At 37.3% G+C, this 25,996-nt stretch overlaps 1 protein-coding gene across 4 annotated transcripts in view; it reads left to right on the plus strand.

The window, feature by feature from the left end:
* The window catches only part of LOC118837935 (aldehyde oxidase 3-like), a 103,442-nt gene that overhangs the window by 62,423 nt on the left and 15,023 nt on the right, over window positions 1-25,996 (plus strand). For all 4 annotated transcript variants that reach the window (XM_036745088.1, XM_036745087.1, XM_036745086.1 and 1 more), the window contains exons 22-32: window positions 2,137-2,270; window positions 7,487-7,574; window positions 7,837-7,923; window positions 10,887-11,078; window positions 11,409-11,636; window positions 13,807-13,902; window positions 14,259-14,387; window positions 17,745-17,819; window positions 21,063-21,115; window positions 23,587-23,701; window positions 25,726-25,791. In XM_036745088.1, coding sequence (XP_036600983.1) covers window positions 2,137-2,270; window positions 7,487-7,574; window positions 7,837-7,923; window positions 10,887-11,078; window positions 11,409-11,636; window positions 13,807-13,902; window positions 14,259-14,387; window positions 17,745-17,819; window positions 21,063-21,115; window positions 23,587-23,701; window positions 25,726-25,791 — 1,263 coding nt within the window. The remainder of the gene's footprint in view (window positions 1-2,136; window positions 2,271-7,486; window positions 7,575-7,836; window positions 7,924-10,886; window positions 11,079-11,408; window positions 11,637-13,806; window positions 13,903-14,258; window positions 14,388-17,744; window positions 17,820-21,062; window positions 21,116-23,586; window positions 23,702-25,725; window positions 25,792-25,996) is intronic.

The following is a 25,996-nucleotide window of genomic DNA, read 5'->3' on the forward strand; positions in this document are numbered from 1 at the left end:
GAGTTCTGTTTTGAAACGCCTATGGGACATTCAGTTTTAAATGTCTAATAGGCAGTTGCTGATGTGAGACTGGACAGAGGTTAGGGCTGGATAAATAGAGAAACATCTGCATAGAAATCATAGTTGAATCCGGGAGAACTGATGAGTTCACCAAGTGAGACAGTAGAGGAAGAAAAGAAGAAGGTACAAGAGGGACTTATGGGGGCTGTCCACAGTTAGTGGGCTTGACCTTGTGGGAAATCCAGCAAAAGAGACTCAGAAGTGGCCAGACAGGTAGAAAGAAAACCAGGAGAGGGCAGTGTTAAGAAAACACAGAGGAGAGAGAGTATCCAGGAGAAGAGGGTGACACCAGTGTCAGAGATTATGGAGAAGTCAAGAAGGATTGAGAAAAATCCATTAGATCTGGCACTTAAGAGATCATTGGTAACTTTGGAGAGAGCAATTTCAGTTGAATTATGAGGGTTTAGGACAGGAATCTGTCCTAAGAACTTGTCCTTGGATTCAGTAAAAGGGCCACACTTGAGGACCTAAAGGGTCAGATGTGGCCTTGAGGCTGCAGGTTCCCCAACCCTGGTTCAGGAAAATGTAAGATCAACTGGAAATACCAAGTCTAGATAGCTTTCTTCAAGATGACCCTAGGACTTCCTGAATTGAACCTGCTTTTCTATATGTCCATAATGCCACATTGCTTCTGTGGCAGTTTCAAGTAAAATTCCTTTATATGATTGTCATTTATATTTTCCCCACAATTTATACATTTTCCTTTGCTGCATTTAATGACATATTTAATTCACTAATTTCCTCCAATATGTATGACATTACAATTTTATAAGTCAATCAACAAACATTAAGTGCCTACTATGTGCCACCCAAGGTGCTTGGCCCAAGGGATACAAAGGCAAAAACAAAGCACTGGAAACCACAAGTACATAAATACAAAATAAATACTGAGTAAAGAAGTGGTAATTTCAGGAAAGAGGATAGTAATAGCCAAGAGGATCAGGAAAGGCCTCCAGTAGTTAGAGTGGCCCTTGAGCTCACCTTTGAAGGAAGCTAGGGGTTTTAAAAAGTAGTGTGAGAAGGGAATGCATTCTTCCAAGGTTTGCTTGTTTACTATGAAACTCACCCTAACGGGTGATGGAGGTTTTTACACAGGCTACTAACTTGTACTTTAGTACCTTCTTTAAAGAGACACAGCTCCTTTACTGCAATCCCATGCTTAGGAGCTATAAGAGTATGAATACATCTTACGACTGTGCAGAAAAAGGCTTTTTGATGACCCAATCTGACACAAAAGAGGAAAGATGATTACCCTTGCACACGTTTTGAATTGGCTGAGCTGGGGAAAACTTATAATGACCTCTTTTTTCCTTGCTTGCATGTTCTATTATTATTGCTGAAAAGAAAGTATGGAAAGTAATGTTAAATGTTTCAAGAATGCAGGTCATAATCCCTTTCTTCCTTAGAAAATGACTTTTGGAATTGAGCCTAATGGTCCTTAGCTTGGCTGGGGCTGATTGTCTCCAGATCAAAGTATAGGGCTTGGTATAGGGCAGGGGTGGGAAACCTGCAGCCTTGACGCCACAGGCGGCCCTCTAGGTCCTCAAGTACCCCTTTTGACTGAATCCAAACTTCACAAGACAAATCCCCTTAATAAATGGATTTGTTCTGTAAAATTCGGACTCAGTCAAAAGGCCACACCCAAGGACTTAGAAGGCCACATGTGGCCTCAAGGCTGCAGGTTCCCCATCCCTGATATAATACTTCCCAGAATCAAAGCTCTTCTGACATAGTCAGGCTCACCTCTGAGCCATTAAGAAGTACCAGAATGGGATTTTAGTGGAATAATAATGATGATGATAATAATGCTAATAGATAATATTTGTATTGCACAGATGGAAGAAATATTGTAATTTATTAATTTTCCTTAGTTTATAGCTCCTTATTCAAATAAACATTCTTTCTAATTCCTGGAGAAATATAACTAGAGGGCTTTGATTGTGTTTTTATGCTGATCATTAGATCTGAATGAAGAAAAATATTTCTATTTTAGCAAGTAAGCAAGCAGCTTATCTGAAGTGTGTGCTCTGGATCAATTATCATGCTGCATCTAACGGATTATGTTCTGACTCATAGGAAAAAGTGGCCTCCTCTTTGGGTGTTCCCAAAAACAGAATAATGTGCCACATGAGACGGGCTGGTGGAGGTTTTGGAGGAAAAATGACTAAACCTGCTCTACTGGGAGCTGTGGCTGCTGTGGCAGCAAATAAGTGAGTTTTCTTTGAGTTTCATAATTTTAAGAAATCTTATTTATACCTTTAAATTTTGAGCCCTTGAGAATTTGGCATCTAGTGACTCTGGAGTGCTTTCCTTCATATAATTTCTAGTCAAAATCACCCAGAAAGTTCCTATTAAACATTCTCAGTGTTAAAGATCATGGAACAACAACAGTTAAGAGGTATACAACATTATTCTTAGCAATAATCCTGTAGGTCCTGTGAGTGTCATTATCATTATTTTATAAATGATGATATTGAGGCCCTGTGACAAGATACCAAATCTGATGTTCTTTCAACAAATGCTGACTTTTAAATGAGGCTGCCTAACTTTAATATACCTTTCTCATTCAGTTCTAATTAAATCGGACTCTGACTTATTGATATGACAAGTCAAACTTTTACCTGCCTGAGTGTAATGTTAATGGTGTGTGTGTGTGTGTGTGTGTGTGTGTGTGTGTGTATGTATATGTAAGGAAGATCTTCCCTGTCCATTAACATGTGGAGCCCATTAGGGGAAGTTTGCTTGTAGAAGGGTTCCACACCTTTTGTTAATAAGATAATTAGGCAGCGAGTCTATTAGCTGAAAGGGTATATATTGTGATAGGTGAGCTTTTACTTTGGTGGCTCAGTCAATGGAAGAGTGTTCCTGTGATTTAGCCAGACTGGACTCTGGCTAGCCATTAAAGACTGCCTCCTCCTTCCCTGCCCCTTCCCCTGCCTCCGCCCCCCACCTCCACCCCCCACCGGCGCTTTGAAAGCCCAGATGTTGGTGCTTCTCTCTCTGGTAACTGTGCATGTACATAACGGTCAGACAGGTAGAAACCCTGTCTGTTGATTTGCGATATTTTCTCTGCTTGTAATTCTGCATGTAGTTTTTGTTTGTATTTTCTCTGAAGTTCAGGGTGCTGACTTTTTCCCCTGAACTAAGTAAATTATGTATATGTTTAATTACATATTAGTTGCTTTCCTTAGTAAAGCACATCTAAAAACCTGCACTAGCAGCCATTCTGGGTATGTCAGTGTTGTTGCCCTTACACTGAGTCATTTAAATACTGATATACTGCTTTTGTCTAAGATGCCTTCTGGTTTCTTAGTACCATAGGAATTAAAACTGAGTAAGTTAATTAGCCCAAAGTTCTTAGTATGTGACAAGTCCCAAGGAAAGAAAATACAACTCCTGCCTTAAACTGCTTTTAATCTAATGAGTGACAGTTCAGATTAACTTAAATGAACATGCCCGATGACATGTGAAAACTTTTACCATTGTAGCTATCTGAGACTACCGGACCTTTACTCCCTAAATTAATTTGACCTTTTAACACTTTGGGGATTGAACTCCTTCCTCTATACTGTGCATTTCAAAAGTCCTTATCAATCTGTCTACTGTCTCCTTAAATCCAGTTTCTGATGAAGTGGCCCTAATACTGTCCCAGACCAGTGTGCATCCTAGATTTTATCTCCTCCCTTCTTTTACAAATTACAACCCCAGTTCTGTCCTCCTCTTCTCCTCTCTCCTTCCCCTCCCCCCCCCAAGATCTGGGCCAACATCACCAGATATCTATTGGGCATTTCAAACTACATGCTCTAAAGGAATCTAAAACTCATCATATCTAAAAACATTTTTTGCCTCAAACCCCCTCTGCTTCTGAACTTTTATAATTTTATCAAAAAAACTTCCAGCAAAATCCTTTCTAATACCTTCTCCATACAGCTGCCAAACTCAATTTCCTAAAACATAAGTGTGATCATGCCACCCCTCTTCTCAAGAAGCTCCAGTGCTTTCCTACTATCTCTGGGGTCAACTACAACCTCTTCTGTTTGGCATTTAAAGCCCTTCACAACCTAGTTCCAACATGCCTTCCTAGACTTAATAGACTTCCTAGACTGCTTCATGTAGTTGATGGTCCGGCCAAGTTGGCTTTTTTGCTGTTCCTTACATGAGAAATTTCATCTCCTTTCTTCATACCTTCACACAGGCTGTATACCTTATGCCTTGGATGAATTCTGTCTTTATCTTAGCCTCCTAGAATCCCTAGCTTCTTTCAGAGCCCAGTTCAAGTGCCACTGCCCACATGAAACTTTTCCTAACTGTCTTGTTTTTAGTGCTTCTCTCAACCACTCAGAAGTTACTTTCTATTTATTTTGTATGTGTTGTATATATGTATATGTGTTGTTTCCTTTAATAGAATGTAAGCTCCATGAAGGCAGAGACAATTTTATTTTTGTCTTTATATCTTCACTGTCTGGAAGCATTTATTGATTGATGGAGGTATGTTCTCAGAATCCATAAATGCTGGGCCAGTGTTTCAGAGTATATAGAAACTCCTCATGGGTAAAGGGGAGTCTGGGAAATTGGGGACAAAACAGAGGAAATAATAGATACCTTGTAATTTTAATATTCCAGAGGGGAAAATATCATTAGTATCAATAGATTCTGATAGAAGTCTTATTCACATTGCATAGGACATTCAGGTTTCCTGAAGCAGAGTTTGGGAAATGCTATACTAGAAAAATTCTGAAATTATAGTAGGATAATGAGGCAGGATTGGGTTACCCTTCCCCCCAAATCTGTTCAGATCAATAACATTTTCGTATGTTGAGATTTCTAGGCAGACTATTCAAAGATTTTGGGTTATTGCAACCATACTGAGAGTACACACACACACACACACACACACACACACACACACGCACAGAGTTATTATCTCCCATTTTTTGAGACTTCCAGTAGGGAGACACCGTTGGAGCTCCAGAATGTGGAAGCCAAATGAGAAGTAAATATTTCTGCATTTGGTTTGAGTCCTGGCTTCTACACAATTATTAGTAGTGGAATCCTGCTCACACTGTTGAGAAACCCAGAAGGCTTAACAATGATATTTCCTAAGATGTGGCACCCATAGCAGTTTTCCAGAGCACTATATTCCAGAGTATCTTGACCAGAGCAGAGTATATTGGAACCCATAGGTTTGGATGCTACTATGCTTTTCTTGGTGCAGCCTATTGACTTATATTGAACTTGCAGCTCACTAGAATCTCAAGATCATTTTCAGACAAATTGTTTTTTCAGTATGCCTTTCCAATCTTGTACTTGTGAAATTGAGTCTTTGAACTCAAGTGTAAGACTTTATTTATCCGTATGAAATTTCATCTTATTAGATTTGGCCCAGTGAGTGAGCCTGTCAAGGTCTCTCTTACTGAATCTTAGTCTTTCAATGTATTAGTATCCTTCCCTTGAGCAAATCTATTAGGCTTGCTATTGATGCCTTTATCTAAGTCTTTGATAAAAATATTAAATAGCGAGGGCCAAGCGCAAGTCCACTGGACATCTTCAAAACTTATATCACACCATTAATGACCGCTTTTGAATCTAGCCATTTATTCCAGATGTTCCAAATCTACCTGCTTGTACTAATACCAAAGTCTCTCCTCATTTTTTAAAATAAAAATTACATAAAGGACTTTGTCAAATGATTTACTGACCTTTAGGCAGACTACCTCTAACATTCTCCAGTCTACCATTCTGGTAACCCTGTCAGAATAGGGAAATGTGAGTAGTTTGATATAACCTGTTCTTGATAAAGCTATGCTGGCCCTTTGTGTTTTTGATTTCTTTTTGAGATTTTTACTGGCCATCTTTTAGTAAGAAATTTTAGAATTTTGCCAGAAATCAAAGTAAAGTTTAATGTCTTATGGTTTTTAGACTTTATCTTCTTTTTTTAAAAAAAATCAGGACATCATTTATCATCCTTAATCCTGCAATATTTCTTCATAATCGTTTGAGTTCACTGATAATGGCTCAGTAATTACCTCCGACAGTTGTTTCAGTACCCTAGAATGTAGTTTATTTGGTCCAGGAGAATGAACGCAGCTAAGGAAATGAGACCCCTATTACTTATCCTTTTATTCATCTTGAATATCATCCCTGTAATAGCTATATTTTTGTGTTATCCATTCCAGACAAGAGATAATTTTCATTGGAAGAAAAAATCCATCAAACTCTCATTTCTCTTCTGAGTTCCGTTCAAACATCACTGACTGCCTGGGACGTTTACACCTAGTTGTCCCATAGACATCTCAAATTCAACATCTCCTAAACAGAACTCACTATTGTACTCCTCCAATGCACTCTATTTCAACCTTAATCTTCAGAGAGGGTTTAAAATTCCTAAATTAATCAACCAGAACACTAATTGAAGTCTGCTAACAGTTATAAATTAGTTATATAGTTGTTATGGGGGTAGTTTTTCAGTCGTGGCTGATTCTTTGTGACCCCTTTTGGTTTTTCTTGGCTAAGATACTGGAGTAATTTTCCATTTCCTACTCCAACGGATGAGGAAACTGAGGCTAACAGGTTTAAGTGATTTGGCCATTTTCACAGATAGTAAATGTCTGAGGCCGGATTTGAACTCAGGTCTTCTTGGTTCCAGGTGTGGCACTCTATCCATTGTACTACTTATCTACCTGTTATAAAATAACCTGTTATAAATCCTCTAGAGGTTCTCACACATAAGGAAAACCTTTTAATTTACCTTTCTTTATTTTCAAGCTTAAATAAAACAAATTATTTTATAATTCTTCTTGAGACTAACTTGACTAATTATATCATTAGACTCTGGGCTGTTTTTATCATTAAGGAATGAGCAAGGCTTCCTGAAATCTCCCCAAATCCTCAATTTGATCCTCAATCCAAGATCAAATATAAACTCCTCTATTTGCTCCTTAAAGCTCTTCAAAATCTAGACCCCATTCCCTTTCAACCTCTCCATTTTTCATACATCTCATTTGCCTCACATAGTCTTTGATCCAGTCATATTGGCATCCTTGCTTTTCCTCTCATAAGACCATCCGTCACCTGATTCTAGGCATTTTCACTGATCTCTGCCTCCTGGATTCTCTGGCTTCCTTTGAATCCCAGCTAAACTCTTACCTTCTCCAGGAATCCTTTCCCAATCCTTCTTAAGTCTAGGTCCTTCTCTTTATTGATTATTTCCCATTTTTTCCTCTATATAGCGTGTTTACACATAGTTGTTTGCAGGTTATCTCCCTCATTAGATTATGAGCTCCTTTAGGGCAGAATCTGCCATTTGCCTTTCTTTGTATCTTTAACTTGGTATAGGTGCTTAATACACATTTATTGACAGTGACTGATTCAATTGTCCATCATACTTACTTGGGATGTTCTAAAGGATTTGATTTGTTTGTTCCAGGACTGGCCACCCAATTCGTTTTATTTTGGAGCGTGGAGATGATATGTTGATTACTGGAGGACGCCACCCACTACTTGGGAAATACAAAGTGAGTACACAGAAACTTACTGCTAAGGAAGTGATAGAGAAAGTATGGGAGATTGATAGATTTGTGATCTTAAATTTCTGCAGTATGCTACACCAACACATTCTTTTATGGATTGCTAAGAAGAATTGTCCCTGGGAGGATGCTAAAGACAAAATTAATATGTTGTGCAATTTTTCATGCAATGTTACTATTTGTTTATTTACTATAGTGCTTTAATTCCTAACTGTTCTCACATGTTTATGTGTTTATTTACCAATTCTAGATCGGCTTTATGAATAATGGCAAAATCAAGGCAGCAGATATTGAATATTATATTAATGGAGGATGTACACCAGATGAATCAGAAATGGTAAGCTAGTTATATAAATGTGCAAGGCCACTCATTATTGAGGGGAATCAATTTAAAATGATCTTCGTTAGCGTAACGTGTTGGAGGGTCTCTTTTTAGTGGGTCACAAGTAGACAAAATGTAGAATAATAATGACTTAGCTACCAAGAGAAGACTCATATGGAATACAAATTAAATATTCCCTCATTTCACTATTTCTTATTCCTGTTCATTCTTCAGTTCCAGTTCAGCTACTTTGGTGAGCAAAGCAATATCCCTCTTCCCTATTTCCCTGTCCCACACTTTCCTTTTGCTGCACATGTCTGGTTCAGGCCTCTTATTGAGTATACCCTCAGTGTTACCATAAAGACAGCTTTTTGGATCTGGCTCATCCCTGCCAACACTTTACTGCTCTGGGCAGGAGAAAATTGTGGAGTGATAAGTTTTGGGAAGCAAGTATTTTTGGCTTCTAGGAAGAGGGGAAGCATCAGAACTCCATCTGGGCAAACCTTTCTTTCAATTTGCTGACCCTTTCCCCTTTTTAGCATGTTTTCCTCTACTACCCACAAGCAACGAAGGGCTCCTACTTTGTTCCTTTGGTTTCCAGTGTTTCCCTTCTAAAAAAAATGTTAAGTCTTGAAGGGACCTTAGGAACTCTATAGTCCAGTGCCTTCATTTTACAAGTGAAAACCCTGAGTTGCAGAGCAGGGTCACAGGGTTAGTAAATGGCTAAGTCAGGCTTTGAACCCAGATCCTGGTTCTCCAATAACCATGTGTGGCGCTCCACCCAGGCACTGCCCTACACTCCAAAATTACCTTTAGTTCCCTCTCTCCTCTACCCCTTTGAACCTCTTGCTTTTCTTAGTGTTAGTATTAGGGAGGAAATTGAAATAATTAGATAAAACTATAGAAATCACTTAGCATCTGTGGGTTCATGAGTCATTTTCAAGTAGAAATATTATTTACAAAATATGTGTGATTACTCTGTTACTACACATGAATGGTTGTTGTTGTATGTCCTTAGTTTTTGAAGAGGACCATGACATCAGAAAGGAGATGTCATGACTTGCAAGTGAATTGGATTTAAGTGAGGTAGGGCTGTGCAAAATCACCAGCCTCATTCTCTCCTCTGGAGTCATCTGTGTTCAGTGGCAAGATGTAGATCAGGATGACTGGAGATGACCCTGGATGCAGTGGGAGGTCTGGGCCTTTTTAAGCTAAGGTCTCTCTCAGGTCTCAGTTTGTCTGAGGCAACACCCATTTAGTGATTAAGGCTAAATAAAAAAATGAGGTAAAGGATAGCTTCTTTTACCTGGTTAAAAACAAATCAATCTGGGTGGGGAGACTCTCAGGATTTCTGGCCAAAACAGAAACAATGGCTATTTTGACTCATCTGAGCCATCAGAACCAAACAATGACCAAGTGAGGCTTGGGCTGGGACTTATTGTTTTAAGGCATGGTCCATAAAAAAGAAACCTAGCCTGTAAACCTCAAGATATCTTGCTAGGCTTCAGTGATCATAATGTATATTCCTTTGGACAGAGCTGCCACAGGTAAGGGTATGATTCCCTATGTGGACAGAGGGAGAGGAAGGAAGGAGAGAGGGAGGGAGAGAAGAAGGAAGGAAGGAGGGAAAAAAGGAAGGGGCTGCATTGCCCAACTGGGACTGCCCAGTTGGGTCCCCAGTGGGACAGCTACTATTACTCAAAGGTTGTTTTTTGTCCTTTGTTCTCAAAGAGGACCATGGTATCAGGAAGGAGATGTCATGACTTGCAAGTGAATTAAATTTAATTGAGGCAGAGCTGTGCAAAATCGCCAGCCTCACTTTCTCCTCCAGAGCCATCTGGGTCCTGTGGCAACATAGAGATCAGATATAGATCAACTGGAGATGGCTCCCACATGAAGGGCACATTTATCAAGAGCACTAGATTTAGATTTCAAAGACCAAGTTCTAGCTTGCTCACTTACTACGTGTTTGAATTTCTTTAGGTCTGAGTTTTCTCTTCTGTAAAATAGGTTTAATAATATTTTCAATACCTATCTCACAGGGTTGTTGTGTGGAATGTACTTTATGAACTGTAAGTCACTGTAAGAAATGTTAGGACCATTATTATTTTCTATTTTCCTGCAGATATTCCAATTAAGTTTCCAATGTTTTGTTTCTCCATTCTATCATTAAAGGACTTTAGCTGTTTCTCCTGATGAGGCAAGCAAGGGTCTCTCATCAGCTCAGTGGTAATCATTGACTTTTCCCAAGTGGTTTATGTATCTGTTTATTTATCACTTGCTTGTTGCATGTCCACCAGTGATGTTGGAATTCTACAGATTTAGACCTTTAACATTTGGTTTTTAGTTGGGTGGATGGAGTAAGGTGCTGCATTCCCACAATTCAACATTATTTTGTAATACCCTATGGATGTTTCCAATAGTGTTAAAATTCTTTTTTCTGTTTTCAAAAATGGATTCTATTTAAAAATAATAAGAAATGAATGCCATGGGGGTAGGGAGGAAACTATTAAGACAATCACTAAGCAATAATAGAATAGCAAAACTTCTAGTGATATAGCTGTCATCCCTCAATGACAGAAATCAGTCTGTTTTCAGTAAGAACTATCATGGACAGAGTCCATTTCAGAGAATGGCAGCTAAATATTATTTTAACTACTAAATACAGGAATAAGGCCATATTTGTTAGATCCTAATCAAAAGATTGGACTGTATATAATTTGAGGCTTTATAAGTCAAAAGGGACGTAGAGAAATCAGAAAAGATTTGGAGAGGAAAAAAAAGAAGTTGGAATTGTCTAGCCGAGAGAAGAGAAGACTGACAGTTAATAATAAATTTTTGAGGATGGGATTTTTATGTAGAAGACGATGTTATTTTTCCTTTGGGGAGAAAGATTGGTTTGTTGATACTTTGAAATGCCACCTAACATTTATAATTTTATGATTCTAAACCAGTGTCCATCTTTGGAAAAATTTCAGGTTATAGAATATGCTGTACTCAAACTGGAAAATGCTTATAAAATTCCTAACCTCCGAATCCGAGGCCGGGTTTGCAAAACCAACTTGCCATCCAATACAGCCTTCAGAGGCTTTGGTTTTCCCCAGGGAAGCTTTGTGACAGAGTACTGGATAACAGCTGTGGCAGCTAAGTGTAATTTACCACCAGAAAAGGTAACTAAAAAAAAAAAAGAAAAAAGAAAAACAAAGATCAGATGGAGACAAGATTTTTTTGACATACTTGCATAACATCTCTTCTTTTTAAAATACATTTTTATTGAAAACTTTTGTTTTTAGGTCATTTTACTCTCTTTTTTTATTCTTTTGCTCTTTCCCTCCTGACCCCAACCATCCTATGTAACAATTTTTTTTTGCAGAGTTTTTTTAATGGTATTTTTTCTTTCTAAGTTGATTGATACTGGTAAAGTGCACTCTATACATGACTGAAATACGAACCTGATTTCTACAGGTCTTTATTGTAATATCTATATGTCTTCCCATCAGGTTAGGGAACTAAACATGTACAAAACCATTGATAGAACAATCCACAAACAGCAATTTGATCCAAAGAACCTGATAAGATGTTGGGATGAATGTATGGAAAAATCTTCATACTATAGCAGAAAAAAGACCGTAGAACTATTCAATCAGCAGAATTACTGGAAAAAGAGAGGAATTGCCATTATTCCTATGAAATTCTCTGTAGGATACCCAAAGACATATTATCATCAGGTAATTTTTTAAGATTAATTTTTAAAAATACTTTTTTTAATTCTTAACATGTTAACCAAATTCATCTGTGAATTTGTCATCTGTCAAGAAACCTTCTACATGAAACCTTTCTTGATCTCCTCATTTACTAATATTCCCCCAACTATCTTATATTTAAATACTTTGCATTTATTTTGTATATATTTTGTATTTTCTTATATATATTAGAGCAGGAATTGTTTCATTTTAAAATCTTTGTATCTATCTCTAGTACATAGTATTATGCTATGTCACACAGTTGGCAATTAATAGATTCTTATTTAGTGGGTTAATCACTTACCTTCCCTCTTAAGCAGAATGACAGATAGAAGCTACAAGGAGAGAATTTGACTTAATTTAACACTGACTAGGTAAAGCAGCAATTGGGGGAGGGAAGTCCTTATGATGAGAGACACTAGTCTGCCTGCCTACTTTGGAATTCAGTGACAGGAATTTTCTGTCATATGTAGAAGGGACTCAGTTCACAGTCTCTCTAAGAAAAATCTCTATATTTTAAATCAAGAAATAGCAAAACTCAAATTATTTTTAATTTAATTCAACATCTATTTATTGATAAACTCTTATGGGCTGACACTATGTAAGCAGTGTGAGAAGTAGAAAAAAAGTGTGAGATACAAACTAGGGATACAAAACCAACTCGCATAGAACATTTAAATAATGGTGTAAAATCCAGTGTGAATGAGTACTCACCTGAGTGTTATAGATGGAGTACTGAGAAGGGAGCAACATGAGCTGATGTGGTCAGGAATGTCTTTATTAAAGAAGTAGAATGTAAGTTTGCCCTGAAGGATGGGTAGGGTTAGCATAAGCAGAAGGTGGGAGTAGAGAGGGCATTTAAGGCAAAAGGACAACTTGGGCAAAGTCATGGATGCAGAATGAATATGACATGTGAGAGACAATAGACACATTTGTCTGGAAAAGAATGTTTGGGCTGGGGAACTGTCATTGCTAATAGCTGTCATAAGCATGGCCAAGGGAGTGCTGAAGCGAGTAAAGAACAGCCAGAATTTGGGCATAGTTATTTATTTCTTTGAAAGATAGTGTGCTGTTTCCTCTAGGCCTGCCCTAGAGCACGAGTAGAACTATATCTTGCCCAACAGTCTCACCTATTGGAGCTCAGAAGCTCACACAAACAGGAGGAGGCAGGGGAGGGTGGACCTCCCCAGCATGGTATGTTTGCAAAGGGCGAGAGGTAAATGGGGAACTTTAGAAGTAATGAGAGATTGCTTAGCTTAATGAACACAGAGTTTAGGAAAAGAGACAGAGACAAAAGATATGCCCGTGTATCAGAATTCAGCAATCAGTGGAATCTGAGGCAATAGGAAGAACTAACAGTTTTATGGCCAAGTGAGAGTCAATAAAACCAAGTCCTAAATAGATCGGGGTAAAGGGTCTAAATCCAAGCAAAGAGTTACTCACAATTTGTTACATTGAATGAGCTCATCTTTGTAGGTTTGGGGTCTGTGAGTGTATGAGGGTGGAGAGAGTAGACTTACCTTCCTGTTCTTCCCCTTCTCCCTCCCCGCCCCCCCCCCCCCCACCATTCTGAGTGGAAGGTAATGATGTCAGTATGGCAGACAGGTGGGAGAAACAAAGAGAGCAACTCTTGTTAGGATACAGTTTGGCCCAATATAAGATAAACATTTATTGAAGGGTGACACAGAGTTTAGATAAGATGGTTCTAGGCCCCCAAGGAGCTTACAGTTGGCAAGATGATGAGACACCTCCACAGATAGCTGTAATATTGATTTCATATGATAAGTGCATTAAAGAGTTATAAAATAAGGTGGGATCAATCCTAATTATTTTTTTTGGATTAAAGGGAAATACAGCAAACATTTAGTAAGCATTGGAAGAAGGTGCTGAAAATGATGCTAGGGCCATGGCTGAATTCCAATAATTAGCTGTACGTTTCAGCCTCTTTTATTTCTGAATTCTTCAGTAAAAAGTACCTCTGCTAACCTGAATAATGCAAATATCCTATCTATTGAGGGGAAGTTTACTTCTCTCACTGCTAGAACTAAACTATGCTAAGTGTGACTCGATAAGTTACTTTGCTCTACATGGACATGGTTTATAAAGATTGGTTTCAAGGTAGTAAGAAGAAAAAATTTCTGCCTTTTCCCCCTAGGCTGCTGCCTTGGTTCACATTTATACAGACGGATCTGTATTAATTACACATGGGGGAACTGAATTGGGACAAGGTCTTAACACCAAAATGATACAGGTGAGAAAAGCATTGTCTGGACTTCATTTGGTTAAATTCAGAATCTCAGTATTTGAGCTCATATATCTTTGGCAAAATTTGATGATTTATAAAAATTAAGGGTTTTAAAATCTAGGGGCATTTCTGCTGAGTAGGGTGTGTGTATGGGGAGAATGAACATAAAATAAAAATAAAGTAAAAGCAAAAATTAAAATGGAATGGTCTTTGATATGTCTATAAAAATATGGGTTAGGAGTTCCTTTAGCTAGCAATTAAAGAAAAGAAAAATGTTTTTTTTAAAAAAAAACAGACCTTGAGTATATTAAAAATCATAGCTACAGAGTGGGTTGGAAATAATCTGTTAATTTGCCATACAGGTGGCCAGTCATGAACTAAAGATACCAATGTCAGATGTGTACCTGAGTGAAATGAACACCACAACAGTGCCAAATACAGTCGCCACTGCAGGATCAGTTGGAGCTGATGTCAATGGGAAAGCAGTGCAGGTTATGGGCTCAACTTTAAGACTTCTTTTAAATAGTTCTTACCTGTTCACCAATAAATCTTTGTACCTCAGAGTTTCTCCTGATGGTTTGTTTGTTTAAATATTTGTATTGAAAGAACAAGTGTCACAAAGTTTACTTGTTTTTATCACGAAAAAGTAAATTTTTCAGCAGTATAATTTTAAATTTTCCACCATTAATTACCATAAAGCCCAAGTCTACTCTTTATCTTCTCAAAAGAAGAAGCATTATTTCTTTCCTTCTTACATGCCTTCCTCGATGTAGGAACCCCCCAAAAAAGGAGTATGCCTTTTCTATTGGAAGGCTATATAACATTGCCATTAAAAAAGATCCCTTTCTGAAATTTTTGTCTATGGCTAAGTATAAATTTGCACTAATTTTTATCTTTCTTTAAATTTAAATGTCTGTATCAAGATAAAATGAAGTTATGAACAGGGCCTTGCCTCAAAATCTTAGAGGTTGGGTAGGCATAAATACTTCAACAGATAGCCTATTAAATATAATAGGGAACATAAAAATTCATAGAGAACCAAAGAACCTGCAGGCTAACAGGACAATGGTAGTTATTCCTTTTTAAAGGTAGAAAGGAGGGATATTATTCATTAATTATTTATACAATGAACATTGCTATTCATTCAGCATTCTTCTGGTTAGTGAGTCCCCACTCTGGACTGCCATTTAATGAGGGGCCTACTTCACTTCCAGCTGGACTCATTTTCTGGACTTCATCTCCTTGGCCTCTCTTCTCCTCTCTTTGCCAGCTCCCCTTTATGTGTTCTCTTACTGTATTATACTGTAAATTCCCGGGGTGGAGGGACTATCTTGTTTGCTTGTATTTTATATTCTCAATGCTCAGCACAGTTCCTGGCTCCTTTCTTCTTTCCTTCCTCTCTTTCTCTCTTCCTCACATATTTTGTTATGCAATGCTAGGGAAGATGAAAGCTTAAATAAGCTCTGTACCTTATGGAGTTTACAGTCTAGTTGGGGGTATAAGAGAGACACAAATAACTATTTTAGAGAGATGGTGATAAAATCTCAGTTTTAGTAAGGGATTATCTACCTTCCCATCCAGTACCTAATCTGCACTTGAATCTCAGTTCTCCTACTTACTACTCGTGTGACTCTGGAAAATTTACTTAACTTCTTTAGCCTCAGTTACTTTAACTGTAAAAAGAAAAAAAAATAAACTTCATTAGATTTCTATAAAATTCTTCCTACATCTAAATCCTTTGATTTAGAAGAGGGAAAGATCTGAAATGTAAGGTAATCTGTAGCAATAGAATATAGATAGAAACATCCCTGTGGGCTGCATATTAGCTTAGAAAACCACAAATTAATATTATGCATGTTCTATTGTATTTTTATTTGTTTTATTAAACATTTTTCCAATTACATTTTAATCTAGTTCTACTCTGGAGTTTTGTGGGCCCCATGAGACCTGTAGGCTGTGAGCTGGACAACCTCTGATCTACAGGGATGCATATGAGCATAGATGTATAGATGGAAGGGAGCTCACAAGTGGGTAGGTCAGAGGGAATTATGAAAGACTGAAAAATAAAGAATTGAACTTTACCAGAATTAATTCATTTGATCCTCACAATAGCCCTGTGAAGTAAGTAGTGATCACAAAACCTCACAATTTGAAGGAACTTTAGTGTCTGAACAATCCAATACATATAATAACCTATACCTAAAAACAAATTCCTTCTACCTGGCAAGAATCAGTATTATCATCCCTTTTTTTTTTACTGATTATGAAACTGATGCTCAGAGGTTAAATAAATTACTCAATGTCCCATAGCTAATAGTTGGGGAGCTACAGCTCAAACCTTTGTCTACCAGACCAATACTTAGCACTGTCGATATGACATCAGGGAGTTTCTAGACCTTTCTTGAAGTCACAAAATCATTGACAAAGAGCTAGAAAGAAACTTGATCCAGCTTTGTGAAAGGAGAGGCAGCGCCCATGTGGTATAATGGATAGAGAGAAGACCTCACAAGAAGACCTGGGTCCAAACCTGCCTCTGACACATTATACTGGTTTTATTACCCTATATAAGCCAGATACCCTCTCAGCACTGTAGGTCACTCTCTAAGCCTATAATTTTCAGAGCAGGCTGCACTGGTAGGGAAGTTTCCTCTTTGGAATCACCTCCGTTTCCCTTCCCCTTCCTCTCCCCCATTTCACCAAGATGTGAGCTGATGATGTCTTCTACTGGGCTATTTTGCTATTTTCTATATTGTGATGCCATTCAGGATGTAAACACATAGATAAAAGAGACAGCATGACAATGTCTAGACAGCTGACCCAACTGTCAGGAATACTTAGGTTTAAGTTTCACCTGTGACACATACTGACTTTGTCACCCTGTGCAAGTCACTTAACTACTCAGTGTTCCAAGCTGATCCCTAAGACTATGAATTTCAAAGCACATGACGGTATGTATGGTAGAAGGAATCTCCATATAATGAAATCATGGGTCCAATCTGAAAAAATATGCATACATAATACTCTCATGTAAACAGATATTGTCTCCTCCTTCTGAATACGTTGATATTCCTATCTGTTCATTAAATTTTCATTTGTAGTTTATAGAAACATACAGACTTTGGTGTCAGTTGCTAAGGGACTAGACTAGTGACTTGGCCTTCCGAGGTAGAGAAGTGATTGGTTTATGTAGCCCAAAAGAAGGAAAGTTTTCAAATACTTACTCGTACTAATGTATGTTAACTCAGCCTGAAAAATGAGTGAGGGGATAGGGTGGGGCTACATGAGGGCTAAGGTCCAAACTAGAGAGCAAATAGATTTTAGGATTTAGGGCATGCTGTGTAGATTCCAGATGAGAGAGGCCTATTAGCCTTGGCCTGTAGGCCCAAGGCCAAAATCAGGCACTAGAAGCTAAGGAAAGAAGTAAAATGGAGGTAACAGTGAATAAGGTTCAAGTTCTGAAGTTGTTACTGAAAACCAAAATAAAAGTATAAAAATCTTTGCAAATGGTGAAAGTGATAATACACCCTTTTCATCTGGTAACCATTCGTATCTCTTCCCTATGTACTCATTTTCCCCCATTTCCTATAGTAGATTATGTGAAATATTCTTTTAAACAATTTAAGAGGTAGGAAAACAAGAAGGAGATACTTTACTTACAGTAAAGCTAGGTAGCAATGGAAATCCAATAGAGGCTGCCTATCAGTTAGGTAGGCTGGTTGGTACAAAAGTGAGGTGCTATCACAAGGCTGGGTTGCTGTTCAATATATTGCATAGCATCTAAATATGTTCTGGTTTAAAAATATTGTAATTTAATTTTGTTACACCATTCATACTGTTATTACATCTAGATTGCATGTCAGACACTAAGGAAACGCCTTGAACCCATCATCAGCAAGAATCCCAATGGCACTTGGAAAGAATGGGTGAGTATCATTGGTCAAAGAATAGAACCAACATGACTCCAGATACACACACACCCCTCTATACATACATACATACATACATATATATATATATATATATACACATATATATGTATTTATATATGCATTAGACTACCAGTGCTACACTTCTATATTTCTTATTGCTTAGGATGTATCATATAACCGATTCTTTGTTAAAACATTCTTGAATGCACTTAGTTGACTGGTTATGTATTCATAATTCACAAGTGAAGAACTATTACCTCATACTCAACTTAATAATACAGTGTATGCTAGGTTTATTTTTATTGATCAAAATAACAGTTCCATGTGTTATAGAGCCTTTTAAAATGAAAGGTGAACTTTTGCATGACAAATGCATACAGGGGTTAGTATGTTGGTAGCAATTTTCTTTTTCTTTTTTTAAAATAAATAAATTTATTTATTTTTAGTTTTCAACATTCGGTTCCACCAGCTTTTGAGTTTTAAATTTTCTTTGCCTCCTTGCCCTCCTCCCTCCCCAAGATGGTGTGCAACTGGATATAGACTCTACATATATATTCATATTAAGCATATATTCACATTAGTCATGACTTAAAGAAGAATTAGAAACACAAGAAAGAAGAAATAAAACAGAGAGAGAAAGAGAGAGAGAGAGAGAGAGAGAGAGAGAGAGAGAGAGAAAGCAAGCGAGCGCACAAACAGTATGGTTCGATCCACATTCAGACTTTAGTTCTTTCTTTGGATGTGGATAGCATTTTCCATCATGAGCCTTTTGGAGTTGTCTTACAACTTTGCATTACTGAAAAGAGCTAAGTTTATCAAAGTTAGTCATTGCACAATGGGGCTGTAACTGTGTACAGTGTTCTGGTTCTGCTCACCTCACTCAGCATCAGTTCATATAAATCTTTTCAGGTTTTTCTGAAGTCTGCCTGCTCATCATTTCTTATAGAGCAATAGTACTCCCTTACATTCGTATATCACAACTTGTTCAGCCATTCCATTCCCCAATTGATGGACATCACCTCAATTTCCAATTCTTTTCCACCACAAAAACTGCTGCTACAAATATTTTTGTACATGTGGGTCCTTTTCCTGTTTTTATGATCTCTTTGGGATACAGACCTAGAAGTGGTATTGCTAGGTCAAAGGGTATCACAGTTTTATAGCCCTTTGGGCATAGTTCCAAATTGCTCTCCAGAATGGTTGGATCAGTTCACAGCTCTACCAACAATACATTAGTGTTTCAATTTTCCCACATCTTCTCCAGCATTTATAATTTTTATGTTTTGTCATGTTAGCCAGTCTGATAGGTATGAAGTGGTACTTAAGAGTTGTTTTGATTTACATTTTTCTAAACAATGGTGATTTAGAGCATTTTTTATATGACTATAGATAGCTTTAATTTCTTCAGCTGAAAACTGCCTATTCATATCCTTAGACCATTTATCAATTGGGGAATGACTTGTATTCTTATAAATTTTATATTTTCCATATTTTAGAAATGAGGCCTTTGTCTGAGACACTGCTTGTAAAAATTCTTTCCCAGTTCTCTTCTTCCCTCCTAATCTTGGTTGCATTGGCTTTGTTTGTGCAAAAATTTTTCAATTTAATGTAATCAAAATTATCCATTTTGCATTTGCTAATGTTCTCTATCTCTTGTTTTGTCACAAATTCTTCCATTCTCCATAAATCTGACAGGTAAGCTATTCCTTGCTCTTCCAGTTTGCTTATAGTATCAGCCTTCATATCTAAATTGTGTACCCATTTTGACTTTATTTTAGTATACTTGGTCTATGCCCAGTTTCTATCATACTATTTTCTAGTTTTCCCGGCAGTTTTTGTCAAATAGTGAGTTCTTATCCCAGAGGCTGGGGTCCTTGGGTTTATCAAACAGTAGGCTACTATAGTCATTGACTACTGTGTCTTGTGTACCCAACCTATTCCACTGATCCACCACTCCATTTCTTAACCAATACCAGGTAGTTTTGATGCTGCTGCTTTATAATGTAATTTACGATCTGGTATGGTTAAGTCACCTTCCCTAGCATTTCTTTTCATTAATTCCATTGATATTCTTTTGTTGGTAGCGATTTTCTAAAAAATGTTCTTGGTATGGCCCAATAATGTTGATACTCCCAATACATGTGACAGCTACTCACGGAGAAAATCTTCTGGATTGGAACTTTGTGTTTGGATCTGGAAGAATATCTTACTCCACTTTCAAAAAAATCATTAGAAAAAGGCATTAACTAGCACAGAGTAAATTGGAGAATAGCTGAGATTAACACAAAGTCATTAAAACATTTAATTCATGTTAATTATGTAGAATTTTCATGAGAGACAAGTCTTTAGAGTTGAGTCTCTCAGCTAAGGAAGAACAAAAACTATTGATAAGGTGGACTCATTTGTAATGATGTTATTAATTTATCAGTAATTAAGTGCTTTCCTCCAAGTTTCTTTAAAATTAAGATTATATATTAAAATGTAGATATAACTATTTCTCAAATAGCTCCTGTAATGTGAAGAACCCACAAAAAAGGAAACCCCCTGAAGTATATTGGGAAACACGTTATCTGGAAGTAGAAGGAGGAAAACTGAGAAATCTTCTTGAGGATCCCAGAATTAAGACTTATTCCATTGAAAATAATCATTGGAATTTTGCACTATCTTGTTAGATAAAACCATAATTCTATTGACTACGTTCACACTTTGTAAATCAAGAACCAATCTATCAACAGATGTATTAAGTACCGCTATGTGCCAGGCTATGGTACAGAGATGAAAATCAAATGATTATTGCCATCAAGGCATTTGTATTTTCTCAGAAGGAAAGTATGTATGTATATATACACACACATATATAGATATATAAATAGATATGAATCTTGAGTCAAATTAAAACACAAACATGTTCGTCCAATTACAGTGTTCTCGTTCTTGGCAGCTCTCATTTAATTAAAGCTCCTACTTCTACTTGAAGTTTTGCTTCAAAAGCCACTTTAATTAAATGAGAACTGCCAAGAACAAGAACACTATAATTGGACAAACATGTTTGTCTTTGAATTTGACTCAATATTTATTGTCTTATTTCTCAGAAGAAATATCTCCCAGATAATCATGGGGTAGCATGCAACCCAGTCATGTTTTTCCTTGTTGGTTTGGGCTTCTTATTTAGTAGTGTTATTACTTTATTATTTTGATAAAATGTATTTTATTCTTAGTATATATTTCTTTTTACAGGCTAAGGATGCCTTTGCCCAAAGCATTAGTCTGTCAGCCACTGGATATTTTAGGTAAGGAAAATTCAATTTTTTCCCCTAAAATTATTCTCTATATGAGTGATTAGGATGTAGACTATGTTTATAATGATATAGGACTTTTCTTTTTATGTTGTCCATTAAATGTTTACTTACATTTTTGCTTTAGGGTGCCCATTTTGTATATTTTCTCTTATAAATTCTGTTAGATGGAGTGATATTTAATTTTCAGCAAAAGTATTATCGACAGGGGCAGCTAGGTGGTGCAGTGAGTAGAGCACCAGCCCTGCAGTCAGGATGACCTGAATTCAAATCCAGCCTCAGACACTTGACACACTTACTAGCTGTGTGACCTTGGGCAAGTCATTTAACCCCAATTGCTCAGCCTTCTCCCCTCCAAAAAAAACCAACAAAAGTATTATCGATGGAATATAGGCTATTTCAAGGTGAATCCTATTGCTTTATACCTGTTATACCTGTGTTTTTACATAAGTTTGTTGTTTTCTCTGTAGCAAAGAATATTTAGTCAGATTTTTTGCTGTTTAGTCACTTTTCAGTTGTTTCTGACTCTTTATGGCCCCTTTTGGGGTTTTCTTGGTGAAGATATTAGACTGGTTTACAATTTCCTTCTCCAGTTCATAAGGAAACTGAGGCAAACAGGGTAGAGTCACTGGCCTAGGGTCACATAGCTAATAAGTGTCTGAGGTTAGATTTGAACTCAGGTCTTCCTGACTCTAGGCTGAGCACTCTATCCACTGCACCACCTGGCTGCCCCTTTTAGTCAATTTGGAGGTCCTCATTCTCCCAGGATCATAGAAAAGAAGACTCATTTTCCTTGGTTCCTTGTATGAGGAACTGACCCAGAGGGAACTCACACACATGTACATGTACACACATACACAGAGAGGGATGAGTGGATCAGCCACTGGGCATTGTATTGGCTGGGTTCCTCAGAGAACAAGCTTCTTAGCTTCATATACACATCAAGTCACCATTAGATTGTGAACTCTTTGGGGGTAAGGATCATTTTTCACCTCTTTTGTATCCCCAGTGCTTAGCATAGTGCCTGGTACGTAACTGACTGACCACTTTGCAGTTAAATGTCTAGCAAACTGGGAAGGGGACAGTTGGAATCATCAGTACCATAAAGCCCCCAAGTGATGATTTATATAACATTGCTTCTATACTACATTGTCTTGACTGCTTTTAGGTAGAGAAGAGCACTGATTCAAAACCATTTAATGATCTTACTAGACTGTGTGTGTGTGTGTGTCTAAGTACATAACATATGTGTGTGTATATTTAAATATTAAGAAAAAAATTTCAGTCCATCCCTGTGAGTTCACGGGCATGGAAAATTCTAAGTATGAAAATTTCCTTCACTGATACAGTGTGCCTGCAACTCGTAGCCTTAAGAGGTTGTCTGGGGGCACTCAGAGGTTAAATGATATTCCTATAGTAACTGAGGTAATATTTGACAAAGACAGGATTTGAACTCACATCTTCCTGACTGCAAGGCCAGACCTTTTCTCCACTATACCATACTACCTCTCAGAAAACAAGTACTATAATCGAGTGAATATAAAGAAAAAAAGCAGTTGATTTTAAGCTAGTGTTTAGCATTAGTTGAAGAGATTTTCCTGTCCATTTCCTGCATGAATGGGAAGCAGGGGAAAGATTTGAGCAAAAGAGAACAGAATGGAAAACCTAGAACACTTTAGGGCTCCCCTACTCAGTTCACAATATGGTTTTTAAAAATTTGTTTGAATTGTTACTTCAAACTTACTTATCTGTTTATGGGTAAGTATAAAAACATTTCAAAGTCAACATAAATGATTTTTTTGGAATGGATCATCTGTACCATGGCTCTTCTAAACATGAATGGTCAGTAATTTTTTGGAATAGCACCATCTTATCGCTATCCAGTTGGATATACTATTTATGTATCACTAGCTCAAAGACTGTCTACCTGTTAATTCACATTCATTGCCTTAGTTTCCTCAACTTTAAAATGGGGATAATAATAGCACTCACCTTCCAGGGTTATTATAAGAATTAAGTGATATCTGTAAAGCACTTATTTGTATATTTGTAAAGAGATATTTGTAAAGCACTAAGCACAGTGTCTGACACTTAATATTCCCTTATTAATTCTTACTTTCCCCTTCACTTTGCTATAACCCACTTTCTCCTCAGCCCCCTATAATCACCACTCTCCTGACATCTCTACTCTCACTATTCTCTCCAAAGTGACTAATTCCCAAATCTAGTACCCATTCTCAGTCCTTATCCCACATGCCCTTTACAGCTTTGGATACCCCTGAGCATTCCTTGTCCTGGGCATGCTATGCTCCCTCATTGGTATACGTGCTACATCTTCCCAGTAGAATGTAAGCTCTTTAAGGGCAGGACTGTTTCATTTTTTGTGTTTGTGTCTTTATTACCTAGTACAGATCCTTGAACATAATAGACAATTAATATGTGCTTATTGAATTAAATCGAATCAGGGGCTACAAAGCAGGCATGGACTGGGTGAAAGGAGAAGGTGATGTTTTTCCATACTTTGTTTATGGAGCAGCCTGTTCTGAGGTTGAAGTTGACTGCTTAACAGGAGCACATAAGGTAAGTAGTGCATGCCATTTTATCATCTTATTTGTTAAAATAAAGTTGAGTTTTTCATGCAAGAGTTCAGAAAGTTCATGTTAATTTTTTTTGTGCATAGGGTAAAAGTTTTTTTTTCCTTCTAGAGGAACATTGAGTTGTCCAGTTCCTCCTAAATCTCTATTTTTTTTTTCATATAAGAAAGACACTGGGCATGCCAAATTCTTGAGATGGCCCACTCTTATTATAAGCCACATAAACCCTTTTTAGAATTCTGGGGAAATGTTAAGCTCTTAAGTATAGCAGAGCAAAAGGGAAATTACTTTCTGAATGATCATTCAGTCTTCAATGAGCTTTCTTTCAAAGGGCTTTATTCTAAGCAAACTTTATTTTTCAGCAGGACATAGTATAAATGCGGTGGCAATACTTTCCCAATCTTGTTTCACTGTAGAAATGATCACCCTCATTAATTCTGGTTTCACTTTGTTCTTGTTCCTGCTTGCCCAGAAAGCCAGAAATGGTACCTCTTCAATTAGACAGCTTTGGGTACTCTATATATTGGGCAACTAGTATAGACCTTAGAGTTTCTGGGTTAATTATTTGTACACTCATTCATTCAATCAAATATTTATTAGGAACTTGCTGTGTATAGAGCATTTGGCTAGACATTTTGGGAAATATAAATTAACAGAAAATATAGTTCCTGGCCTCATGAAACCTACATTTATTAGAGAGATAAAACACAAGTGCAGGTAATAATCAGCCCTAAAGTTCTGACTTCCAGCATCACAGGTAAGATAGATATCTGAATAGATTTTTCTGCCAAAGTAGGTAGTAAGCTCACCCTGAGTGATAGCCATTCTGCTGAACTACAGACTTAGCAAGCCAGCAAACAAGCAGGAACCTCTAAGAATGTGGCTGTTGGCACATGCAATCTAGTACCCTATTCAGTTCTGTTTCTAGCCAAAGAGAAGGCAACAGAGACTTTGATTTGGATTCCTCTGGCAAGTCAGTTGGTATGCACAAAGATATCAGGCCCTTGATATCTTTCTGGACTTTCATGTTACAGTTGTGCACAGCTTCTTGGAGACACAAGCCTAGGACCTTAAAAGAAAGAAGAATATTGATGAGTTAAACATTAAATGAAAATTGGGTCTAGGACCCCATGCCCTTTACTGAGGTTGCTGCTTATTGGCTTTAGACTTATGCCATGCTTTTGGATGAAAGGAGGGGAAGTAAAATTGTATGAGCTGAATTTTGTAAAATTATGTATGTCACCTGTTTATAAAAAAGTATCTAGCATTACAAATGGGGATTAAGGTTAGGGGATTTTTTTTTCAGTCTCTGCTGAAACATTTTACATATATATATACACATATATATAACCCCCCCAATTCCATGTTAAAACAATTTTTAATTTTTTTTTAGGTTTTGAACTCCAAATTCTATCTCTCCTTCCTTCCCTCCTTCCTCTACCCCTTCCCTGAGATGGCAGGCAATCAGATATGGGAATGATGTCAGTCTTGACTGGGCTAGAAATTTCCATGTTCTTTCATTTCTTCGAAGAATGTGAAATTTTTAAACTAACAAAGCAGTTCAATATTTTTTAGGATTTTTTTCAGAAGCATAATTTTTCTTTGGCTCTTTCTGATCACCTTTGCCCCCCCACATGGAAGGAAAATATTTTTATTGCTTATTTAATACAGCCTCCCCTAAAATTCTACTGACAGTTTATTGCAATGTAGAGGAAACACTGGTTTCCTTAAGTCTAGGCCAGTAGAGCCCAAGAATCTTTGGCACATCCTACCAAGCTGGAAAGATTTTAAAGTTAGGCCTTGTGATAGATTGTATGCTTGTTGACTAAGGATATGTTTGGAAATGCTCAGCAGTGAAGGACAGCTCATGAAAATATTTCCTAAGCTAGGGAGGAGCCACAATCTGCATATCTTGATAGAATTCCTACACTGATACAATCACAGATCCTTGAATTATTGCAGTCATTACTAAATATAATTGCTTAATATGTTAATTTTGTTTTTGTACAGAACATCAGAACTGACATTGTCATGGATGCCTGCTTCAGCATTAATCCAGCTATAGATATAGGACAGGTATGTGCATTTGGTGTTATATAGTGTCGCTGAATTTTTTCATTAGTCTTCTGCATGTTAATCAAACAATGACTATGAAAAGAGGAAACTTGTACTCTGCTTAATTGATTTTTATTCTGCCCTTCCAGGTCCTATTAATATGTTACTTTTGAGTCAAAATGTGACAGAATATTTGATTTTTTTCTCCCCCTCCCTCCAAATTATC

This window comes from Trichosurus vulpecula, chromosome 2, assembly GCF_011100635.1.
Source record: "Trichosurus vulpecula isolate mTriVul1 chromosome 2, mTriVul1.pri, whole genome shotgun sequence".
Taxonomy (NCBI): domain Eukaryota; kingdom Metazoa; phylum Chordata; class Mammalia; order Diprotodontia; family Phalangeridae; genus Trichosurus; species Trichosurus vulpecula.